The following is a 20,040-nucleotide window of genomic DNA, read 5'->3' on the forward strand; positions in this document are numbered from 1 at the left end:
AATTGCAGCCATTTATCCTACTTTGACTATAATGTTTTTCCTTATGATTTTAAGAGCTTTCACTGCTTCAAAAAATGTGCACTTTCATACCGAATAATCAATGTACATTTTACTATAAATATCACTGAAAGAGGGAGGTTTTTTTCCAACCTGCATGGCAACAGAGCACCGAGAAGGGCTGAGTGCAATCAATTTCATGGAGCCTTGTTTCCACTGAGGTCGGTACCGTCTTAAAATTGTCGACAGTTGCAGGACATACAAGGGCCTTGCACGGTTTGGCATTCCTGATGAGAAATTATTCACTGTCCATCAAATGAATTATTCAGTGGGTTTCATGAAAAGATCCAAAGATGTGTGAATGATATGTTTTTTATTATTCTCTCAAGATTTTTATTCAGCAGCATTAACTTGCTTCAAAATGAAATATAACTTCACCTTCATAATAAAGAACATAATCTAAGGGCAGAACGAGGCAGACGGCCCCATTTGAATTCTCAGTTATTAATTTTTATGCTGGCCTTCCAACATTGGTATACTATGTTAAATACGCAGAGCCATAAATACAGCCTCATAACTTGGAATGCATGGAAATTCATTCACTCTGCTTCCCCAAAGGTTCAAAGGCAAATAAACACATTTCACTTTGCAACTTTTAGTTAGGCACAGACTTTGTTTTCAAACAAAACTTGGTTTTCACAGCCGAAGTCAGGTGTAAGTGAACCCACAGGAGCTCCCAGAGCTGCCTGTGGGCAAAGGGTAGGTGTCTGGAGGCCGGTCCTTGGATGAGCTGCAGGGAAAGGAGCCAGATCCGTGAGGGCAGGGAGCAGGGATCTCCCCCAGCCACCTGCCCCATGCCAACTCCACCACTACTCCCAACTGCTTGACTGCAAAGCTGAGAGATTTCCTGGTGCTACAAAGCAGGAAATAATCAGATGGATGAGAAGTTCACGTTATCTCTACCTGGATCTGCTACCACTGCCCTCAGAATACAGCCTAAGGCGAGGGCCCCACTCTGAGGGTCAGACTGCCAGGAAGGTGTTGAAGAATGGGCAAGGGTACAGAGCAAAGGCATGGTACTCATTAAAGTCACAGAAATGTGCTCCAGAGTGCATGTCACATCAGCTCAGACCTTTTAAATATCAAGTGAAAAGTCAGGGAGAAGCAATCAACATCTTCAGAACATACGTGAGGGACTGAACTCTGACACCAGATCAGTTTTCACCATTAGAGGCAAAGTCAAACTGACAGTAATGGCATTAGACAGATTCCCCCACATCCAACTTAAGATGTTTACACACGGGATGTTTTATCCATGACGTTCCACTCAGCCAAAGTCAGCAGTGCCCAAGGACCCTTCCAGGAGTGCTGGGGTCTCAGCACAGGGATGTGAACTCCGTTCTCCGTCAGGAACCAGCTCTGTAGACCCCACGCCACCCACTTCATCTGCTGCTGGACCCCCATCACCCAGCACTTCTGCTCAGCTGCCACAATGGGAACCCATGCACCATCCTCACAGCATCCACAGCCAGAGGAACCTATAACCTTACCCTAAACAACTTCTTCTAGCCCAGTTTTTTAAGCAATGAGTCTTAAGTGCTAGGTGGCTGCTATTCTCCCCAGCAGGACCTTTTGGAGCCCAGTGAGGGGCTTCACCCAAGTGAGCCTGAGCACAAGGCCAGCCCTGAAGTGACATGTCCCACTGCTCCTGGTGCCTAGAGGGGGATGGGATGTGGGGTTGTTAGCAGAGGATGGAGGTCTGGGGACACAAGAAGTGCTGGGAAGCCAAAAGCCACCAGCCACTCTTTGCAGAACTGCTCGTCCCCCTCGAGAGCAAAAAGGCATAAAACCATGTTTGTCATTAACTCAGGAGACTGGAGTCTAAACAGAGAAAGGACAAGCTGTCTACTAAACAGGGGGTTTCTACTTTAAAGTCAGTCTTCATAACAGAATTGCATTTTAAATTGACAAAGGCATCTGGAAACCCAGGCATTTTTAAATTGATGCTCCCCCCCTGCTTTTTAACCATCCTTTCAGGTATTGCTATTACACTTCTACTCTTGAGCTCTGTCCATTTTACTTCCCTGCAAGACCCCAGGGAGAAACCCAAGCATCCAGGAGAGGCAGCTTTACAGTGCACAGCCCAGAGGCTGTCAGGCTTACAACAAGTAAACTGATAAAGGCAGAAGGAAATGTTTCTCTTCTCGTCTTTCAGTAATACAAATCTTGACTACTGCCTGCGCCAATGATCAGGGGAGATATTTTCGGGCAGACGTGCAGCCTTGACTGACTGACAAGTGTCACAAATTAATATATATGCAAATAAGAAAACAAAAGCAGCAGCTACTGACGCCAGCACGGCTGCACGCGTGGCGAAAATAGAATTGCAATCGAACGCTATTTCTGTGCAGATGGCGGATGCCACGAGACAGACCGACATACTTCCAGCACAACTGAGCCAAAGGGAAAGAAAAATGCACTCATTTCCTGCTGTGTGTGAAGCGGCCGGCCAGCCTTGTAGCCAGAGCATGCCTGCACCTCCTGAGGCTTCAGCACATGGCGTCCTGGGTGCTCAATTCCCCCAGCCCTGCCACCCTTCCACCAGCCCAGCTCGGGTCTGCAGGGCCAGAAGTGCCCCCGACTGCCACTGCGCCAACCCAGGCATGGTTTTGGCCCACCTCTGCTTCAGCAAATTAAATCCACTTAACTGAACATCATAAACCACCGGGCCTAAATGGCTCTTTTTCCACTACATTGTCTTCTGCAAATAGCACCGAGGTTATTGATTTCCTGCGATGCAATATCAGTATGTTTACTTAAACTAGTTCCCATTTTAAAAACTTCATAAATCGTAATCCAGGGAAGTCATGCTGTATTTCAGACACCACCGATATGTAGCCTTGGTGCATGAAGAGACTCTGAGGAAAATCCCGTCTAAATACCAAATGCTGACGACCAGCAGGTTCTAATTCCACATCCACGTTGGACCTTACCAACGTTTCCTACAGCATTGCCTGCATGGCATCCTGCTGAGATTAAACATGAACACCCACCTCATTTCCAGACAGCTTTTTGAATTAAGCCGCAATCTCTGGGATCCAGTAACGTTAACCGTAACGCATTTTCTTTTCACGGGAACCAACGCTCACGCATGCTGAACGACACCTGGAAAACTCATCGAGCTAAGACTGAATGTGAGATCCTGAGATTTGACTTGTTTTAGCTGTGATGACAAAGAAAGGAAATGACATTTTATTTTGTTTGAAAGGTGGGAGAATTGGGGAAAAGGTGGGTAGCAGGGAGAGAAGGGAAAATAGAAGAAATCTTGAAAAGAGAGAGCTGGCAGCTCAGTGGAGCAGACGGCTTAGTATGAAATGCTATCAGCAAGGTTTAAGAGGAGAAAAGATCAGCAGATGTTGAGTGCAAGCCACAGATACTGCATCAAGCCCACGATTTCTTGTAACGTAAAAAATGGAGGCAATGACTGAAATTATCAAACAAGTTTGGTGCTTCTTTAAAAATTTATTTATTGTGATTTGTTTTGTTTTGTTTTATGAACACATTTTTCTTTCCACATCCAACTTATCATTTTGGTGCATGGATAGCCATCACAAATTATTAACCATCATGAGATCATGAAGACCAGGGGTCTAAAGTGATTCAAGAAGAGAGGATATTCATTCACAGAAATTATACCTATTCATGCCTAGTTCAGACAGTCATCGGTTTCAACCTTTCCATCAGGATATCCCAAAATATCAGACTGTCAGAGGCTGGAAGACTGAACACATCCTGCCTGTAGACCCTAGGTGCTGGACAGGAGAGAGGACAAGGGACAGCTCAGCCAGGATGGAAGTTCCTGGGTTTCAGTTTGAAAGCCCCAGTAGCAGACACCAGAAAATGCCTGCGTTTCCACATCATTTCTGTGTACGTATCTTTTGTTTGTCTCAGAGGATGAGGAAGTGGCAAAGTCTCCTTCAGCCAGTGAAGGAGTCTCAAAAAGGTTCATTAAACAACGTTAGGAAAGGACTGAGTCTCTGCAGTCCTGCACCTGGAAGAGCTGATAAGGATTCTGCAAGACCTTTGCTCAGGGAAATGAAGTTGAGCACCTGTTTGAATCCTACTGATACTTTGAGATTATAGCTTATCTTCTAATCAGAACCCAACAAGGAGAAAATGGATCAAAAATCCAGTAATCACAAATAGCATCATTCATGTCTAGTTGAGTTTTCTTGGCACACCTTTAAATGACTCCCACAAGTGCCAACGAAAGGGATCTGGGAACAGTTCCCACATACCAACAGAACTGCGAACAGACATTAATTGAAAAAAGAACCTAGTTCAGCTTGCAACGGGGAATAAAAGGGCAGGGTTAAGGGAGCAGATCTATAGAGCAAAGGCTGAGGAAAAAACCCCAATATCAAACAACAACGAGTAAAGATTTCCAAAGTGAAGATACCATCAGATCAGTATTTAAAACCAGGAAAGTTGATAGCACAAGGAAGAGGAGCTACAGCCATTTATTCAGCCATTTATGAACATGATCAATTCCCAAAAGCTCCTGTGCACTGAGGAGTTTAATGAGGCTTTAGACATTGCACTACATGTTTATTGCTCAAGCCCTAACCCACTTTTGGAGCTGGAAAGGGCGTGCGGGGCAAGCTGGTGCCTGGGGGCTGGTGGGGTGGTGCAGTGAGCCCACCCCGCAGCCCCAGTAGGGTTCTGAGGCCACCACGAGCACGTGGTTCTTGGTCTATTAAAGTTGCGCTGTGGCATTAAAATAGAAGCTTTGAGCTCAATTAGCCCTGAGCTTTTCCTTCCTTCTATATTAAGACACCACAATTATGAATATAAAACTTTTCCTCCCTCAAAAGCCCACACCCCAATGAATCACCAAAATCTACCCAAGGACTCCGAAAATCACTGCCAGAGACCAAGAGAGCCGCAACAATTACAGAACAGCTTTTTGGGTTGCTTAAATTTTCAACATCTTTTTACGAGGAAACCACAAAACAGAAGAGGCAGCTGAACTAAGCTGCCTTCCACCCAAAGTTACATGGCAAAGCCTTCTCTGGCTATACTCGGCTGGCTGGCTCTCAGGGTTGTCAGCCTGGAAGGGTTATTATTTATTTTTTTATTGTGATTTTACTTTCTTTGGATGGTGTGCAAATTTCCTTGATTTTACAAGAGATTTTTAGTTAATTATGTATTTACCTAGTTAGCATAATTGTCTTCAATTATGTAATTAGTGTTCATATGTGTAATCATTTGAACATGTAATTATATCTAATTACACCATTAAAACGTGCAAGTCATAAATATCTTTATCATTTTGATTGATAGACATACAGGGAGAAAAAAAAAACTCACTTGTTATTTTTATCTCCTGGATCCCGAAATCTGCAAGAGTAAGAGGATTCAGCCTGCAATGTTGCTGTAATTATTTACAAGGACCCATCAAGACTACACCAAGGTTATGCTTCCCAAGCAGAGGTAGAAGGAGTCAGCCCACTCAGAAAGAAGGAGCAGTCACCCAGCGTAGCAGAACTTCTGCGGTAAAAATGCTTACAAGAATAATCTGGGAATCACTTTTTTTGGTGGCTAATTATGAACTTGCTGTTATGCAGAACAACGGCAGCCTCCTCGGTGGATGGCTTTTGCATCCCAGAAAGGAATTTTAAAGCTCTGTGTACTTTTGAGCCACCTCAAAGACAACCTATCATAAAATCGCAGAATATCCCAACTTAGAAGGGACTCGCAAGGATCATCCAAGCCAAGCTCCACACAGCACCACCCAAAAATCAGACCCCAGTGCCTGACCACCTCTGGGTGCAGACCCTTTCCCTAACCCTCAGCGTGACCCTCCCCTGTCCCAGCTCCATGCCGTCACCTCGGGTCCTGTCACTGTCCCCAGAGAGCAGAGCTCAGCGCCTGCCCCTCTGCTCCCCCATTTCCTCACATCATTCCTTCGTCCTTTGCCCACTCACTCTCTGTATTCTCTCCATTGTGGAAGTTCCTTTTTCTACCCCAGCGCTGCCTGAAGTGATTAAGTTCAGTTTTGTGCAGCATCTCTGGTCTAAGCTTGTTTTCTGTATCTAAATTAGTACCTGAAAGGCGCCGGCATGTCAACTGGCAATACCCCATGGCAGCGCCTTCCTGCTCTGGTGCCAGATTTGGGTGTTATTAATGCTGCAGGCACCTCCCGTTCAAAAACTCCATGGTGTTTCAAGGAACAGCCTCATGCATGCACCTGAAACACGCTCCCAATGGTTAATACAAAGCCTAGCAATATTACCTGGAAGGTGCTTCCTAACCAATATAGCCACACGTAACAGCTCCATGACATTTTTAGTTTTGTCCCCCCCAGTGGCTGCCACCTTTTATGCTGTGCATAAACCCCACAGTACAGTATGAGGCCGGGTACCTGGTGAATACCAAATGAATTAGGACAGCATCAGCTGAGTCTTCTTGTAACTGCTTTTGGCTGGAAAGGCAAACATTTGCACACAGATTAAATAGTTAAGCTTATTTGAAGTTCAGCTCCTCTTCTGCAGGTTCAGATTTCTTTTCTTTTTTACAATAAAAAACTGTTTCTTAAAAACAACAACCCCCCCAAAAAATGCATGTGCCTAAGCTGACTACAAGGGCTGGAGAGGGGGCACGAAGCCCAACAACAGCTCACACAACAGCTCTTCAGCTCCTCTGAGGAGCAGGCCATGATTACAGAGCATCCTTCAGCACAAGGCACCTGGTTCTCCCCCAGGTAAGCTCGCTGGCACTGCGTAGAGCACCCAGACAGAGGCACTCAGTTTAGAGGAATGAGGAAAAGGCTCTGAGGAAGAATTAAACTTCGAATGTTCAGGGACTGAACCGCCAGGCACGAAGTACACGCTGGTCTTCCAGCAGTGTCCCCCTGAAGGGCAGCGCCTCTGGAGCCAAACTCTGGAGTCGAGCAGAGAAGGCACCCGTGTGGGTTTGGAGTCACACCGCGCCTCCTCGAAGGCACCAGGAGGTGTCTGCACTTTTGGATCAAACATATCCCATTACTGGGAAAGAACTCAGATGGGTAGCAAAACTACCACGATATCCAACCACTAACACTTCTGGCTGCTATGGGAGAAAACACCAGGAGCTCTCCACTCCCAGGTTTTACTCCCAGATGCAGAACACATCATGCACGATATCCAAAGGAACAGGAAAGATTTCCCCCTCTGCTCCAGAAAAATCACATTCAAGTGTTTCTCTAGGAGTTACCTTTCCACAGCCTGGCTACCCGAACGTGCTGCTGCTTCAGCCACAGATCTGCGCACTCCACCAGATTCCCTGGGTTACCAAATTCTCTCTTTGTTCGACAAACAGATTTTTTCTCCGCTTTCCAGTGAGCAAGACCTCACAGAAGCAGACCCTATTCCAAAACCACCTGCCTCATTTTTGACAATGAAACCAGTATGCTCAACAGCCATGGAGAAATAGCTACTTCTGCAGCTTCCCAAGGTGATTTGTCCATCCTTGCAGCCTATTTCCTACCTTTGTTTGAGAGCCCTTTAGAAAAAGGGAAACAAAAGCTGAGGGTGGACAGCCAGAAGCCAAAGGCTGCAGAGCCATCTGGGGGGAAGACCCAGGGAAAGGAGAGGAGAAGGAGGCGATCCGTTTAGAGGAGAAACATTCATATTTCAGTAAGCCGGAAAATTTTGCTCTTCTCATTCTGACGATGGGAGATTCGTGCTCTGTGTTCTTCAGAAACTTTCTGTAGGGGATTTTTGGCAGCTTTTAAGCTTCCACAAGGGTCAGTATGAAGCTGGTACGGTAAAAATCACCAGCCTGGATATCATTTCCAACTCTGCGTGATTCTCTGATAGTCTCATTTCAGTGATTGCTGGTGCTTTAGCAGCCGTAAGCTCAATATTCTCATCTAAGAGAGAGAGACTGAAATTTATACTTCACTTGCCCTGATGCTGCATTTATCTTGATTTAAAGTGACCTCTTTCCTCCACCAGTTCCAGGCCCTTTTTAGAAACCTGCAAACATATTTCTTGTCAAGAGACAGCAGCCTCCTGGAACCAGCAGAATCTGCAAGATATAAATGCTCAAATTGTTCAGAATAAAACCACCAAGGAGCTTAATTTCTTCATCAGCTTGCAAACCACATGTCTTTTAATCCAGCTTCATGGAGACGATAGGTTGAATGGCTTTAAAACACATTTCTTCCTGTGGCATAGTCACCAAATATTCAGTGGGGCTACGTGCTGTTTGCAGCATAGGGCTGATTTACCACATCAACTTGGTGTCATTCAAGAAAAGATTACATTTTAGTAATTACTACCTACAGTAAACGATGAAGCAAATAGAAAAAAATAATGAACAATAAGCCCTCAGGTCTGGATGTGAATTCGTGGGAACAAAAAGAGAACAGCCCGACGTTTGGCAAACGTTTATGTAGACACAGGAAAGAAGAAGAGTCGTATTTTTCTCAAAACAAAGACCTAGCCCCAAGACCCGAGTGAATAACCACTTTAACAACCCACCAGCAGAAAGCGCTGATGTCGGAGGTTTGGCAGAATTGTGTGTGGATGCAGGTGGTCCTCCTGGTGCCAAGGCCCGCAGCAAGGGAGGCTCCATTCCAGGGGAAAGCCAGCTCAAGACAAAACAAAGAGCAGCTCCATTTAAAGTTGAAAGCCTGCTCAGAAGGATGGCCTGCCACGAAGCTGGGAAGGCTTCTGGACTCCCAGAGAGGGAACAATTGTTGTCTTCATGAGGATGAGCACTCAGTGCAGCCCCACAGGGACGGCCGCGTGCCCCCTGCAGGCACTGCCACAGCATCGAGCCCAGGGGCTCACAGCCTGGGCGCACAGGGGCAGTGAGGGTGCTGTGCCTTTCTCACCACCACCAAATGCTTCTGCACTCCTTGGTGTGGTGGGTAGAGGCTGCACAGCTCCCATGTTACAAGGGCAACTCCAGCCACCCTTTTCTGTGGGACGCTCCTCTTCACAGGCACCAGCAGGATCAACGACTCCACTGAGTTTTTCCTGTGAGATCGCCTCTAGGCAAGAGCTTCAGGTCCAAAACATACTTTGGGGAAAGTATCTTCTTCAGTGGTTTGTTTTCTCTCCCGGCTTGCATTTTAGGAAGGCAAACCCTTCCCCATTAATGCCGCAGTCAGCAGAAATGGCTGGGTCTCAGCACCTCTGACCCTCCCTCCTTGCACTTCACCGCCTCTGCCTGCTCCCTCTCCAAGGTTTTCCAGCCATCATCAAGAACGGCTTTCCTCCCACAGCTCAGACTTTGTAAGATTTACCACTGAGGCAACACAAAGATCTCAACAAATGGAGTTTAGCGGCAAGCAGAGGCAACTTTTGAAACTCCCGCTGCCCACGGGATGTCGGTGAGCGTGGTGCTGGTGCTGCTGCCGCCTTCTCCCAGCTCCATCTGGCACAGTCCTCACCTGCCAAGCAGCCAGGCAGCTCCGTCAGCAGGCACACAACTGGGGCACTTCACAGGAACACCTTCGTTATTTAAAATGCATGACATCGTAATTACTTAGTGCCGTGAGTGTAGCCTCCTCTACTGTTTCAGAGCAGGATCCGACCTTCACCTTATTAGCGTGCGCAAAGAAAGAATTAACGTTTTCTGCTTCCCTGTCCATTAAAATGTAAAGAGCAGCATTTCAGAAAACAAACAAATGAAAAAAAAAAAAAAAAGGAAAACATGTGATGTTCTCTTTGATCAGCTGGAAGCGAAACATGAAAGGCTTCTTTGAGGCAAAGTGGATACTACATTTTCTGTTTTAATTGGTAGGGATTCTTATTAGCTAACTGCTGATGTGGCCAAAGAAAGCAATTTGTGGGGAGGGGGTTCCTTACCCTGAACAGCTGCTTTCCCATTGCCTTCTGCATATCATTATTACAATAATTGCACTCTTGTTAGGGAAATTGATGATGATTTCATGCACTGCTCCTCAGTTCACGGAAAGACTTTACAAATGTTCAGCAAACACCTGACAAAACCCAGCCTGACTCACGACTAAATTAGCCTGCATTTTATGCTGAAAACCCCTTCCTAAACGTTTGACTCAATAAACCTCACATTTAGCTGTGAAAGGCATGCATTTCTATCATTCTTCAGCACTAAAAGAAACGTGATTAACGTTTCCAGGCCGTTTTTTGCCGTTGATGCTACGAACGGTTAATTTGGTGTTTTCTTCCTGAAGTGCTGCACCTGAGTCCACACCTCCGTGGAGCACCGCGCACAGATCGGTGCTCACCATAGCATTCCCCCACTCTGACAGGAGAAACAAACATTTAGGACAGCAATTGCAGCATCCCCACAGTGGGAATACATCGGAGGGCAAGCCAGCAGGAGCCCCGTGGCGTTTCACCAGGCTGCTTGGGACAGAGGTGCTCGTGCATCTGAGTGCATCGCTACGGAGCGCCCGGCATGCTGACAGCGCTGCTCTGCGTGAAGGGGGCAGTGAACCTCTGCACAGATGCTGGGGACAATGGAAAAGGTTTCTTTTTCCAGCAGTAGCAGGTTTTGAAATCAAATATATACAAGGACCGACTTATAAACTGCAAGGAAAATATTTAGTCTTTGGAAGGGGGGAATAAACACAAAGTTTGGCTTATTCCTACCCCTTGCTTGAGAGGGGAAAAAAAAATAGTATCTCCCACCCCAAAATATCACAGTTCTGCTGTCTTGCCTATTGTTTCTTTCAGCAACAGGTTTGCTCATTGAAACCCCACTGTACCACACAGCGCTGGATGATTAAAATCAATCGATTTCTTCGCCTGCAGTCCGAACGTGCAACACAAACCCCGTCACCCCCCCACCATGGAAAACGGCTGCAACAGCGCGGGTGCGAGACAGGCCAGCCCTGCACGGCAGCCAGTCCTGATGTGCTTTGACCTCAGGGGACTCACACACCGCACGTGGTCTGAGAATGTCCCCTGGTAGCCACCACCACTCTTCCTGGAGGCTGGGTGCTGCAGAAGGAGCCTCAGTGCTCACAAATACACCTTGGCACAGCTCCATGGATGGATGCAGGCAGAGGGAGGGCGAGCAGGGCCAGGAGGGCTGGTGGTGCGTGAGACAGCCTCACCTGGGGCACCTCTCATGCTGAGACCCAGGTGCAGACATAGGTGACCCCATAGGGCAGGAGCCTGTGGGGTGCCTCCCACCCTCCAGGAGCAGCTGCTGCCTCCAGCTGCCCCCAGAACCCCAGCACAGGCAGGGGAACAGACACGGGACTTCTCTCCATGTGGCACATTGTGCATCTTGGAACATGATGGGGTAACATAAGCTGAGGTTTGACAGCACATGGATCTGAGAGATGCAGAAAAGATCACTAAGTACTAAAAAAAAAAAAAAAAAAAAGACAACAACAACAAAACCCACCACTGCTACTACCACCACCACCACCAAAAACTAATGGGAATGAATTTCTTTCAACAAACAAAGTGATTATCACTTAGCCTTTAGTGGGCGGTGAGAAATGCAAACTCCCAGGCAGCCCCTGCTCCTTCAGAAGATGCCACGGGGTGCTGGTCAGGGTGAGCCTCAGCCACATCCCTCCACATATATTTGCTCAACAGTAGGGTAGCAGTATGGGAAAGCCCCACCGGTGTAAATAAAATGTCAGCTGGCTAAACCAGCAAACTTTCTACTTGCATCACAGGGGTAGCAGCCTCAGCACAGCCTCAGGTGTCTCTGCAGAGCTGACAGGCGAGCACTGCGCAGGATAGGGCCAGGGGGATCAGCTACGGCTCCTCGCCTTGCAGCACACAGGAACAGCCCCATAAAGCCCACTGACATGCAGCCCCATCACTCACAGCCCACTTCCCAAACAGGAAGGGAATTGCAGAATTCTGTTTAAATAATAATAATAAAAATATATTAAAAAACACTTGTCTGGGTACTACCCTGAAAGCAGTAATTGATGACAAAATAGCTGCATTTGCCCACCCACCATTAGCCTCACCTGAGCGTGGCTGCTGGCATTTTAAAAACTTAATCAAGAAAAATTAGTTTCTATGGCAACTAATGGTGCGTTTAATAGATGAAGTAATGAGCACTGTGTATAAGAATGCTGTGGGTTGTGACTAGCAGCAAAGCACCAAACGCCGGGCAGTCACGGCGCAGACAACCAGTGGGCATGCACTGAGTGCTGGGGTGCTCAGAGCTGTCGGGGTGACAGGAGCCAGGTGACATTTTGGGGAATCACTGTGCACAAGTGTCTGTAATTCCCTCCCTCTGCAGTGCTGACTGCAGCCCCCTATTATTCTCTCCAGTGGGCTCGTTGATACTGATGAGACCCAAAACAATGTAACCAAATTACAGAACTGCTTCCCCTGGTGCCTCCAGCACTGTGCACCTCTCCCAGTCTCCACCTGCCTGTAACTACCTGTATGGAGGATGCTGCAGGTAGGAAACCAGTGCAAACTGAAGGCAGATTTTCACAAGGTCTTCCAAAAAGGTCCTCAGAAACCTTCGTGTGGGTTCTGTGTGCTCACTAGGCAGGCACAGCAGGCATGACGTGTGGGTTACAGCCCCCAGGGCAGTGGCACTGCCCCCCAGCACAGGGCACATCACTGCCAGAGGCACACACAAGCTGTCAGCCTGCTACAGAACAACATCAGTGGGTTGGAAAGGTAAAAGCAACGCCTGGAAAGACAAAAGGAGTAAACATGCACTCCAGTAAAGCCTACAGGAGCACTGACACAAAGGGGAGAAATAGGGGTGCTCCTCCCAGCCCCTGGATGACTTGGATGGTCATCGGCCACCACATCCACAGCCTTCTGAGACTCTTCTTCCCTCTTCTTTTATCCAGGGGGACCTGCAACACAGTGGGAAGGAAAACCAGACGGGCCTGAAGTCCTCTACAGCCAGGCAGAGGGCTGGGTCCTGCTGAACCTCTCCCAAGCTCAGCTTATTGAGAAAATCCACCCAATAGTGCTGGCATCTTCTCCAGCCCATCACCAGGTCTGGCACTTGCAGTCCTGTTATCTGGCTGAGGCCTTAGGGGACCCAGAGCAGGAAAGTTCACATATTTTCCTCTTCTAACCATTCGGCACTTGGCTTTTAATCTGCCTCTCAGCAGTCGTGGAGACCTACTGTGAGCTCAGGATCAGGAAAGAAGGTGAATACAGCTAATTGGCTCCAGTAACAAGAAAAAAATGTCTTTTGTTAAGTGTGTGGTGGAAAAGAGCAAAGCAGGTGATGGCAATTAATCAGTCCAAATGATCTGGTAAAAGCGATGGCGTTGAGGCAGTACGAGCAGTGGTACTGCACACGGTGCACATGTATGCAGGGATGGTCCTGAAGAAACCTCAGACAAGACCCCTCCACCAGGAGTAACCTCAAGGACCCAATGGGTGTCCAGGATGGACATAAGCTTTCCTCCATGAACCAACCATCTCACCTCAAGCACTGTTACCCCTTCACTAGCTTTCTCCCCTCATTTCTCCATACCAGACAGTTTTTGCCTTGCAGGGCCCATGAGCATGTGCAAGACCAAGCCCTGATGGCACGAGCACAGCTGCTGGGCAGACGCCCCCCAGCAATGGGGAGCCAAGTCCATGACAGTTGAGCTTTCAAGCACCTTTGGATAACTTTGGTCTTCCTCCCAGCCTCCTCTTCCAGCACCAGGTTATCCAGCTCAGCTTCTCCACTTACTGTGTTTGTGTTGCCACGTCTCCTCCAGCAGCGATCCTGTGCAGCCTCACTGCCTCTGCTGCTTGTAGGAACCAGCTGAAAGCAACTGAGAGCATCTTGCTTCAGGACACTTCCCTCCTCAGCCCAGATTTTCCCTGAGAAGCATCTGTTTTTTGCTCCCCTTCGCTGACAGTGATGAGAAGCATCCTGTGATCCGAGGGGGTGTGGAGTAGCTCAGTGCTCCCACCCTGGGACCAAGAGGCAAGGCTGGGCTAAAGAGCCTGCTGGTGCACTGAGGTTTGCTTCAGGCTCCTTTATAACAACTTTTTTAATCCTTATTTACTATTCACATGAGGGTTTAATAGTCGTTCACAGCAATAGCCAGACAGGAGTAGAAAACTGGTGGGGGATTTTACAAATGCCTGGCCCAGAGTTGCTTACTAACAGCACTTAAAATAAATGAGTTTCTGGGTTTGCCAATAATAAGTGAAAAAGTTTGAGAAACACATGCAAGTTGAAGAGCATTCCTAAAATAGACACATTATTAACTGTTTTATTATCTCATTTCCTAGGGTCTGATGAAATAAAAATATAACTTATTTTGAAAATAATTTCTACCCAATTTGCAAAGCAAATATGACAACCTTCTGTGCAAAAGTCAGTTAAAAAGAAAGCAACTGAGTACTGGAAATGCTGGCAACCACCTTACAATGTGGATGGAAGGGAGACCAGGGATCATACTGCCAAACACTGCCCCTCAAAGCCCATCTTGTATTGAAGGCTGCCTGAACACGATAATCAAACAATATCTTGTCAAGCTTCCCACACCGATTCTGCTGAAAGAAAAGAGCACTGCTTCAGAATAAATGTTTCACCATCCCTCCCAGCCAGCCGCTGCCTCTCGGTCACAAAGGAGACGCTGCAGAGCTCCCCTGAAGATCCAGGCCCATAAAGCAGGATGTATCCAACAAGCAGTATAACAAAATACCTTACGCTGGCTGTATTTAAAATACCCGGGAGTAATTATTGACAGGTAAGAGGAGTTTTATGGCAGCTGGAAACAGCGAGCTCCAGCCTGCTGATTTTACATCCATCCCCATCTCCTGCCTGAACTCGATCGGTGCGTTTCCCCAGTAGCCCCATTGACAAAAGCAACACAAACACTGGGGAGATTCATCACGGCCTTGTTTAAGAGCCGGCAGATTTTATGGGAAAGGAGTCCAAGGGAATCCAAGGGGCTACAGCTCCCATAAAGGTGCGTGCCAAAGTTTAAACACAGCACTGCACAGAAACAATAGAGCCTCAGCCTTTTTTGTTGTTGTTGTTACTTTCTGGAGCACTAAAATTGAATGGAAATTTAATAGGAAGGTGATAAAAAGGCTAATGTTCAGACGCAGCCCTGCCAAGCCTCCTGTATTTTGCTGCGGAATCACCCATCTGAGACTACCAAAACTATCCCCCTGCTCTCAGGCAATTAATCTGAAAAAAAATATTGCAAGTCTTAGAGAGGTCTAACACGAAAGTGAGCGCAAGAGAGCTGGCCGAGGTGCTGGATGACAAAGAAAATCTATAAACAGGTAAAATGAAGAGAAATCAATTTTCTATCCTGAATCCCAGATGAGAAAATAGAGATTTTATGAAAAAGCAGCCATGTGGTTGCTTTCTTGATAAGAAGCTTTGGGTGTATAACTTTTTTTTTTTTTTTTTTTTTTTTTTTTTTTTTTTTTTTATGCAGCAGCATCATAAGCTTTGTTAGTGCTTAAGCCAGCACCTTTCATGGCTGGTCCAAAGCATTTACTGCCAGATAAGGGCCCTGCTCACTTTGAAGCCACCTGTGGCCTGCAGGGTGGATGGAGAGGGGCCGTCGGTGTCTGCCGCTCCGCGAGGTGCCACACCACAGCTGCCAGGGAACCTTGCTGGGGGAGATGCTCTGGGAAAGAAACATTCTCCAAGGAAGCACACTTGAAATATCAATCTACCTTCATTCTGGTCTTTTCTGCCTGTGCATAAGTGTGCTGTTTATCTCCATGGAAAAGCCCCTGTTTCGCATCTAAAAAAGAAGTTAAGTGGGCCCGGATAAGAGAAGTTTGGGCAGGCTGAGGGAATCCAACAAAGCTCAAAGGCACTGGAAGACAAAATATTTCGGAGGGGGCTGCAGCAGCCCATCAGCCTGGGCAGATCCCATCCTCCCCACAACGAGCAGCACCTTGCTCCCCAACCATAACCACCCCCTCAAGGCAGAGGGTTGTTAAGGAAGTGAGGTGCTGCAAAAATGTTCTGTATAAAACTTTTGTTTTGTAAGGAAGTGCCTGGTCCCACTTCTGCAAGAACTGTTATTGGCTGTGGTGATGGAGATCTTCCTCTTTAATTTTAAATCTTCTTGTTAACTTGGAAATGGCTATGGAGCACGTGGCAGAGGATCAGCACATCCCTCCTGCCTGGAGCAACATCACTTGTCTCTGGAGGATTCCCCTTCCCCAACTCCCCCCCAGCTAACAGCACTTCCCAGCTGCTGGGGCTCAATGTCCCTGTCCTTTGGGTTGCAACAGAGATGTTTAATTTGCTAGTGCACATAGAAAACCCTTGCAAGGTGTTCAAATCTCATACAAATATGTTCACCATGAAACTTGGTTATCCTAGTCAATACCAGTGAACCCTCAGATCTCAGGAGCTTGCTCAGAAGCAGAGCACAATGAGAAGGCACAGCAGAAAAGGGAGCAGAGAGCAGGCTTGGCTCATGGAAAAGACTGAAGGAAAAGATGGAAACACAAAAAAGTTTAGCAGGAGTGAATTAAACATTATATTTGCACAGGGTCCTCACATAAAATAACCCCACAAGGTTCCACAAAAGGGCAAAGGGGGTGGTGGTGATGGGGGGACACCAGGCAGCTGTGCCACAGGCTGACCAGACTCTCTAGCTTTGAAATTGATGCTTTAAAACAGAGCAAGCCCTGGGAAAAGGTGGTTGCTTTCTGTTTAACCTCCATTTTCTGCAGGACCACAGTGCCGTGGTTCAGATGATGGCCATGATGCAGGTGCACGGCAAGGTCCCCCCAGCTCCAGCCCTTTGCTCTGGTGCACACCATCTACCTTCAGTTTGCTGGGTTTTTAGCACATTCCCAGATATTAATAAAACTAAAAAAAAGCTATAACCTTTTCTAACTGCTGATGCTTCTTCTGCAGCCCCCCAACACCCAACCCACAACCCGGACGAGCCCTGCTCCAGCCTAGCACCGAGCTGCGGGTGAGGTAGGCTCCGGGACAGGCAGGGACCGGCAGCGGGGGCTCACCTGTGGCCGAGGATGGCCCGTGACCAGGCAGGTCAGCTCCAGCGTCTCGCCCTCGCGGATGGTGTAGACCCGCTCCGAGTAGCGCTCCTCCTCGATGTTGCACGCCAGGCCCGAGTGCACGATGCGCACGGTGGGGGGGGCTGCAAGACCCAGAGAGAGAAAGCAGGTGAGCACCGCCAGCCCCCGGGACCAGGCTGGAGCCCAGCACCCTCACCATGAAGCAGAGGCTTGGCCAGGACCTCCATGTGGGAGCTGAGCACCCTCAGCACAGAGGAGGAGGAGGCTGCCAGAGTTTTATTAACACCCTGCGATCCCCTGGGCGAAGCCTGCACGAGCTCATTTGCACTTGGGCTATTTTTGTTTCGGTTTCCAAAAGAGCTCTCCGTTATTGTTCTTTTTATTATAGATCTTTCTAAATGTATTACCACGCTCATTATGCAAATGAGATGCCTTAATTAAACCATTAACGTTAAGCAGGAGAAGCGGTGGGGCTGGTGCTGCTGCTTTTCTAAGTCAACCCTGAAATCCGGAGGCTGTCAGAGGGATCAGGGCCTGGAGTTTAAGTTTAGCAGAACCCTTACTTTAATTTTCTTGTAAACTTGGGCCAAACTACAGCAAGTTATGATGGTTTACAAGTTGTACACGTACGAATACAGCAATGCTGTTCCTAACACCACGTGTACAAACTACAGCTCAGTTTTAGCATTTTTCCCAAGGATATCTCCTGGTTGTACGATAATCTTTATTTCTGAAACATGAAACCCCCAATTTTAATATTTTTCAGAGTGTGGATCAATAGAAGAAAGCTGAGTTCCTGTTACAGCCCTGCTGCCAAATGAAATGACAAATTCTAAGCAGCAGAAGAGAGAAATTATAATTCTGCAAAGTTTTGAAGGCCCGGCATTTCACTCTCTCCTCGCCTGTGTGCTGCTCCTGCTTGGTAAAGGTGGACAAACGCTGGTGCCCTAACCAAACCCTGGAGTCACCCACGGAAAGCCAGAGAGCAGAGCAAGCACCAACCCAGAACGATGATGCCACAAGCCATCAGTGGCAGGGCTTCTCCCCAGTGCCCATACACCAGCTGCATGCCCCTGCCATGAAAACCAACTGTGTGCTTTTCCACCCACGTTCCTGGCCCTGTTCAACCCCTTGGCAGACCGACCACATACACATCCCCACCACTGTGCCCCTTGCAACCCCCACCACTGGGTACAAACTCCGCATGTGGTCCCTGACACCCACGGCAGGCACATATGGGACCCCGGGGATGCATCGCTCTGGCATCCCACCAAACCCCCGTTGGCATAATCCCACCTAGGCTTGATGCAAGACTGCTGATAACTCCAATCTCTGACCCTTGCTCTCCAGAAGCTGAGGAAAACGAGACTCGGGCCAAGGATGCTGAACAACACAGTGTCAGGTCAACTCCAGAACATTTCAGGCCATTATGACTAAGCCTGATATTCGCAGCTACCTCACATTGCTCCCGTCCATCTCAGTCTACCTCAGTTAGATCATTTTTCGGCAGCTTGGCCTAGGCTAACCTTTTCGGCATTTCCGTAACCTGTCCTCCCTGCAGAGCACAGGCACAAGCAGAAGAATTTTTGCAGGCAATGGACGGGTGCTTCCCACTCCGCGGCTGTGCTCCCCAGTCCATGGGCACATGGCGACAGCTCCAGAAGGCTGCAGACCAGCACAGACCCAGCCTGGGGGGACCGCAGAGCTCAGCCAGCATGGGAGCAGAAAGCTTCCCCCTGCTCCTGGTCACCCACCAGACGTTAGAGCCTCCCTCTGCTCAGTCCCATGTGCCATTCTCTGACCTTAAAATACTTTTCTGAGTCTAAATTTATTTTCCTAGATAGAGCAGCAGCACTGATGCCCAGCAGTTGGCAGTTTTCCCTGTGCCAGGAGAGCTGCTTCCACTCCACGTGCCTCGAGCAGTTGTAACGAGGGATTGTGCTTCAGAGCCTACTGCAGAGCCAGCACCAGCTGCATCCCATGCCCCGGGACGTGGAACATCCTCCTCGTCCTGCAACACACAGCCATGGCACAACACAGCCGTGGTCCACACCGGGGGCTTTTACTATCTCCCACAACAAAAATCGTAAAATACTGAAACGTGGAAGCAGAGCCATGAGCAGAAAGGTAAAACAAGGTTCAGCACAGATCATGAGACTTGTGATAAAATTAGAAGAGTCAGCAACATTATGCCAACATCCTGCTGCCTTTTAAATTCATATTACATTAATATTACATTTTAATTCATATTATATTTATATTACTTCAAATTACATTTGGAGCATCCTTCGTTTTAGTGTCTGTGCCACTGCTCCATATCCATTAGGATATCCATATGCATTGGGAAGGCAATATAGACCCCCCAAAAATATCCCCCTGGGTATGACTATAGCAAAAGGATACCTTTCTTTAAGAAGAGATCAAATGAATAAAGGAAAAATCAAAAATATTCGTACTTCTTTAAGTTTTAATGTCCTATGGTTCAGAACACACTGCGCCGCTGTGAAATGTCACCTTCCTCTCTGCCACGGGAATATTCATTACAGCTGCTTCTGAAATATGCCTCCAAGGATTTAATACCAGACGAGACATTAAAGTAATATATACTTGGCATTTATTTTGTTTGTGGCATTTTAGGAGAATTTGTCTTGTGATTATACATAGTAAATATTGCACGGAGGAATCCATCACGCCGCTGTCCTGGTGCTACGTGCGCACGACGCAGAGCCGAGCGGGAGGTGGGAAGGAGAAGCTGAACAACCAAACCAAGAACATCCCCTTCCTTTTCCTGAAAATAAGTTGTGTGGCAACAAGAGAGTTCTTCTTCCAAATGAAAAATGGTGCCAATCTGACCTTTCTCCACGTCTCATTATACATTGATGTTGGGTAGGTCCCCATTAGTGGCTGCTCTTTTCCAGTGATTTCAATTTCTTCCCCCTCTCCATCTCCTGCACACACTTACACGCCTACACAAGCAATTTGGTTTCAACTTGCAACAGGTTCCCCAGACAGTAAAGAACCAGGAAAAAAAAAAAAAAAAAGTGTCATAAAATTTCTGTGAAGACAAAATTAGAAACTCCCAAAGTTG

General features: G+C 47.5%; 1 protein-coding gene across 1 annotated transcript in view; it reads right to left on the reverse strand.

The window, feature by feature from the left end:
• Positions 1-20,040, reverse strand: part of MDGA2 (MAM domain containing glycosylphosphatidylinositol anchor 2) — a 340,235-nt gene that overhangs the window by 219,977 nt on the left and 100,218 nt on the right. Inside the window, exon 2 of the mRNA XM_032187749.1 lies at positions 16,935-17,074. Coding sequence (XP_032043640.1) covers positions 16,935-17,074 — 140 coding nt within the window. The remainder of the gene's footprint in view (positions 1-16,934; positions 17,075-20,040) is intronic.

Source organism: Aythya fuligula, chromosome 5 (genome assembly GCF_009819795.1).
Source record: "Aythya fuligula isolate bAytFul2 chromosome 5, bAytFul2.pri, whole genome shotgun sequence".
NCBI classification, from domain to species: Eukaryota; Metazoa; Chordata; class Aves; order Anseriformes; family Anatidae; genus Aythya; species Aythya fuligula.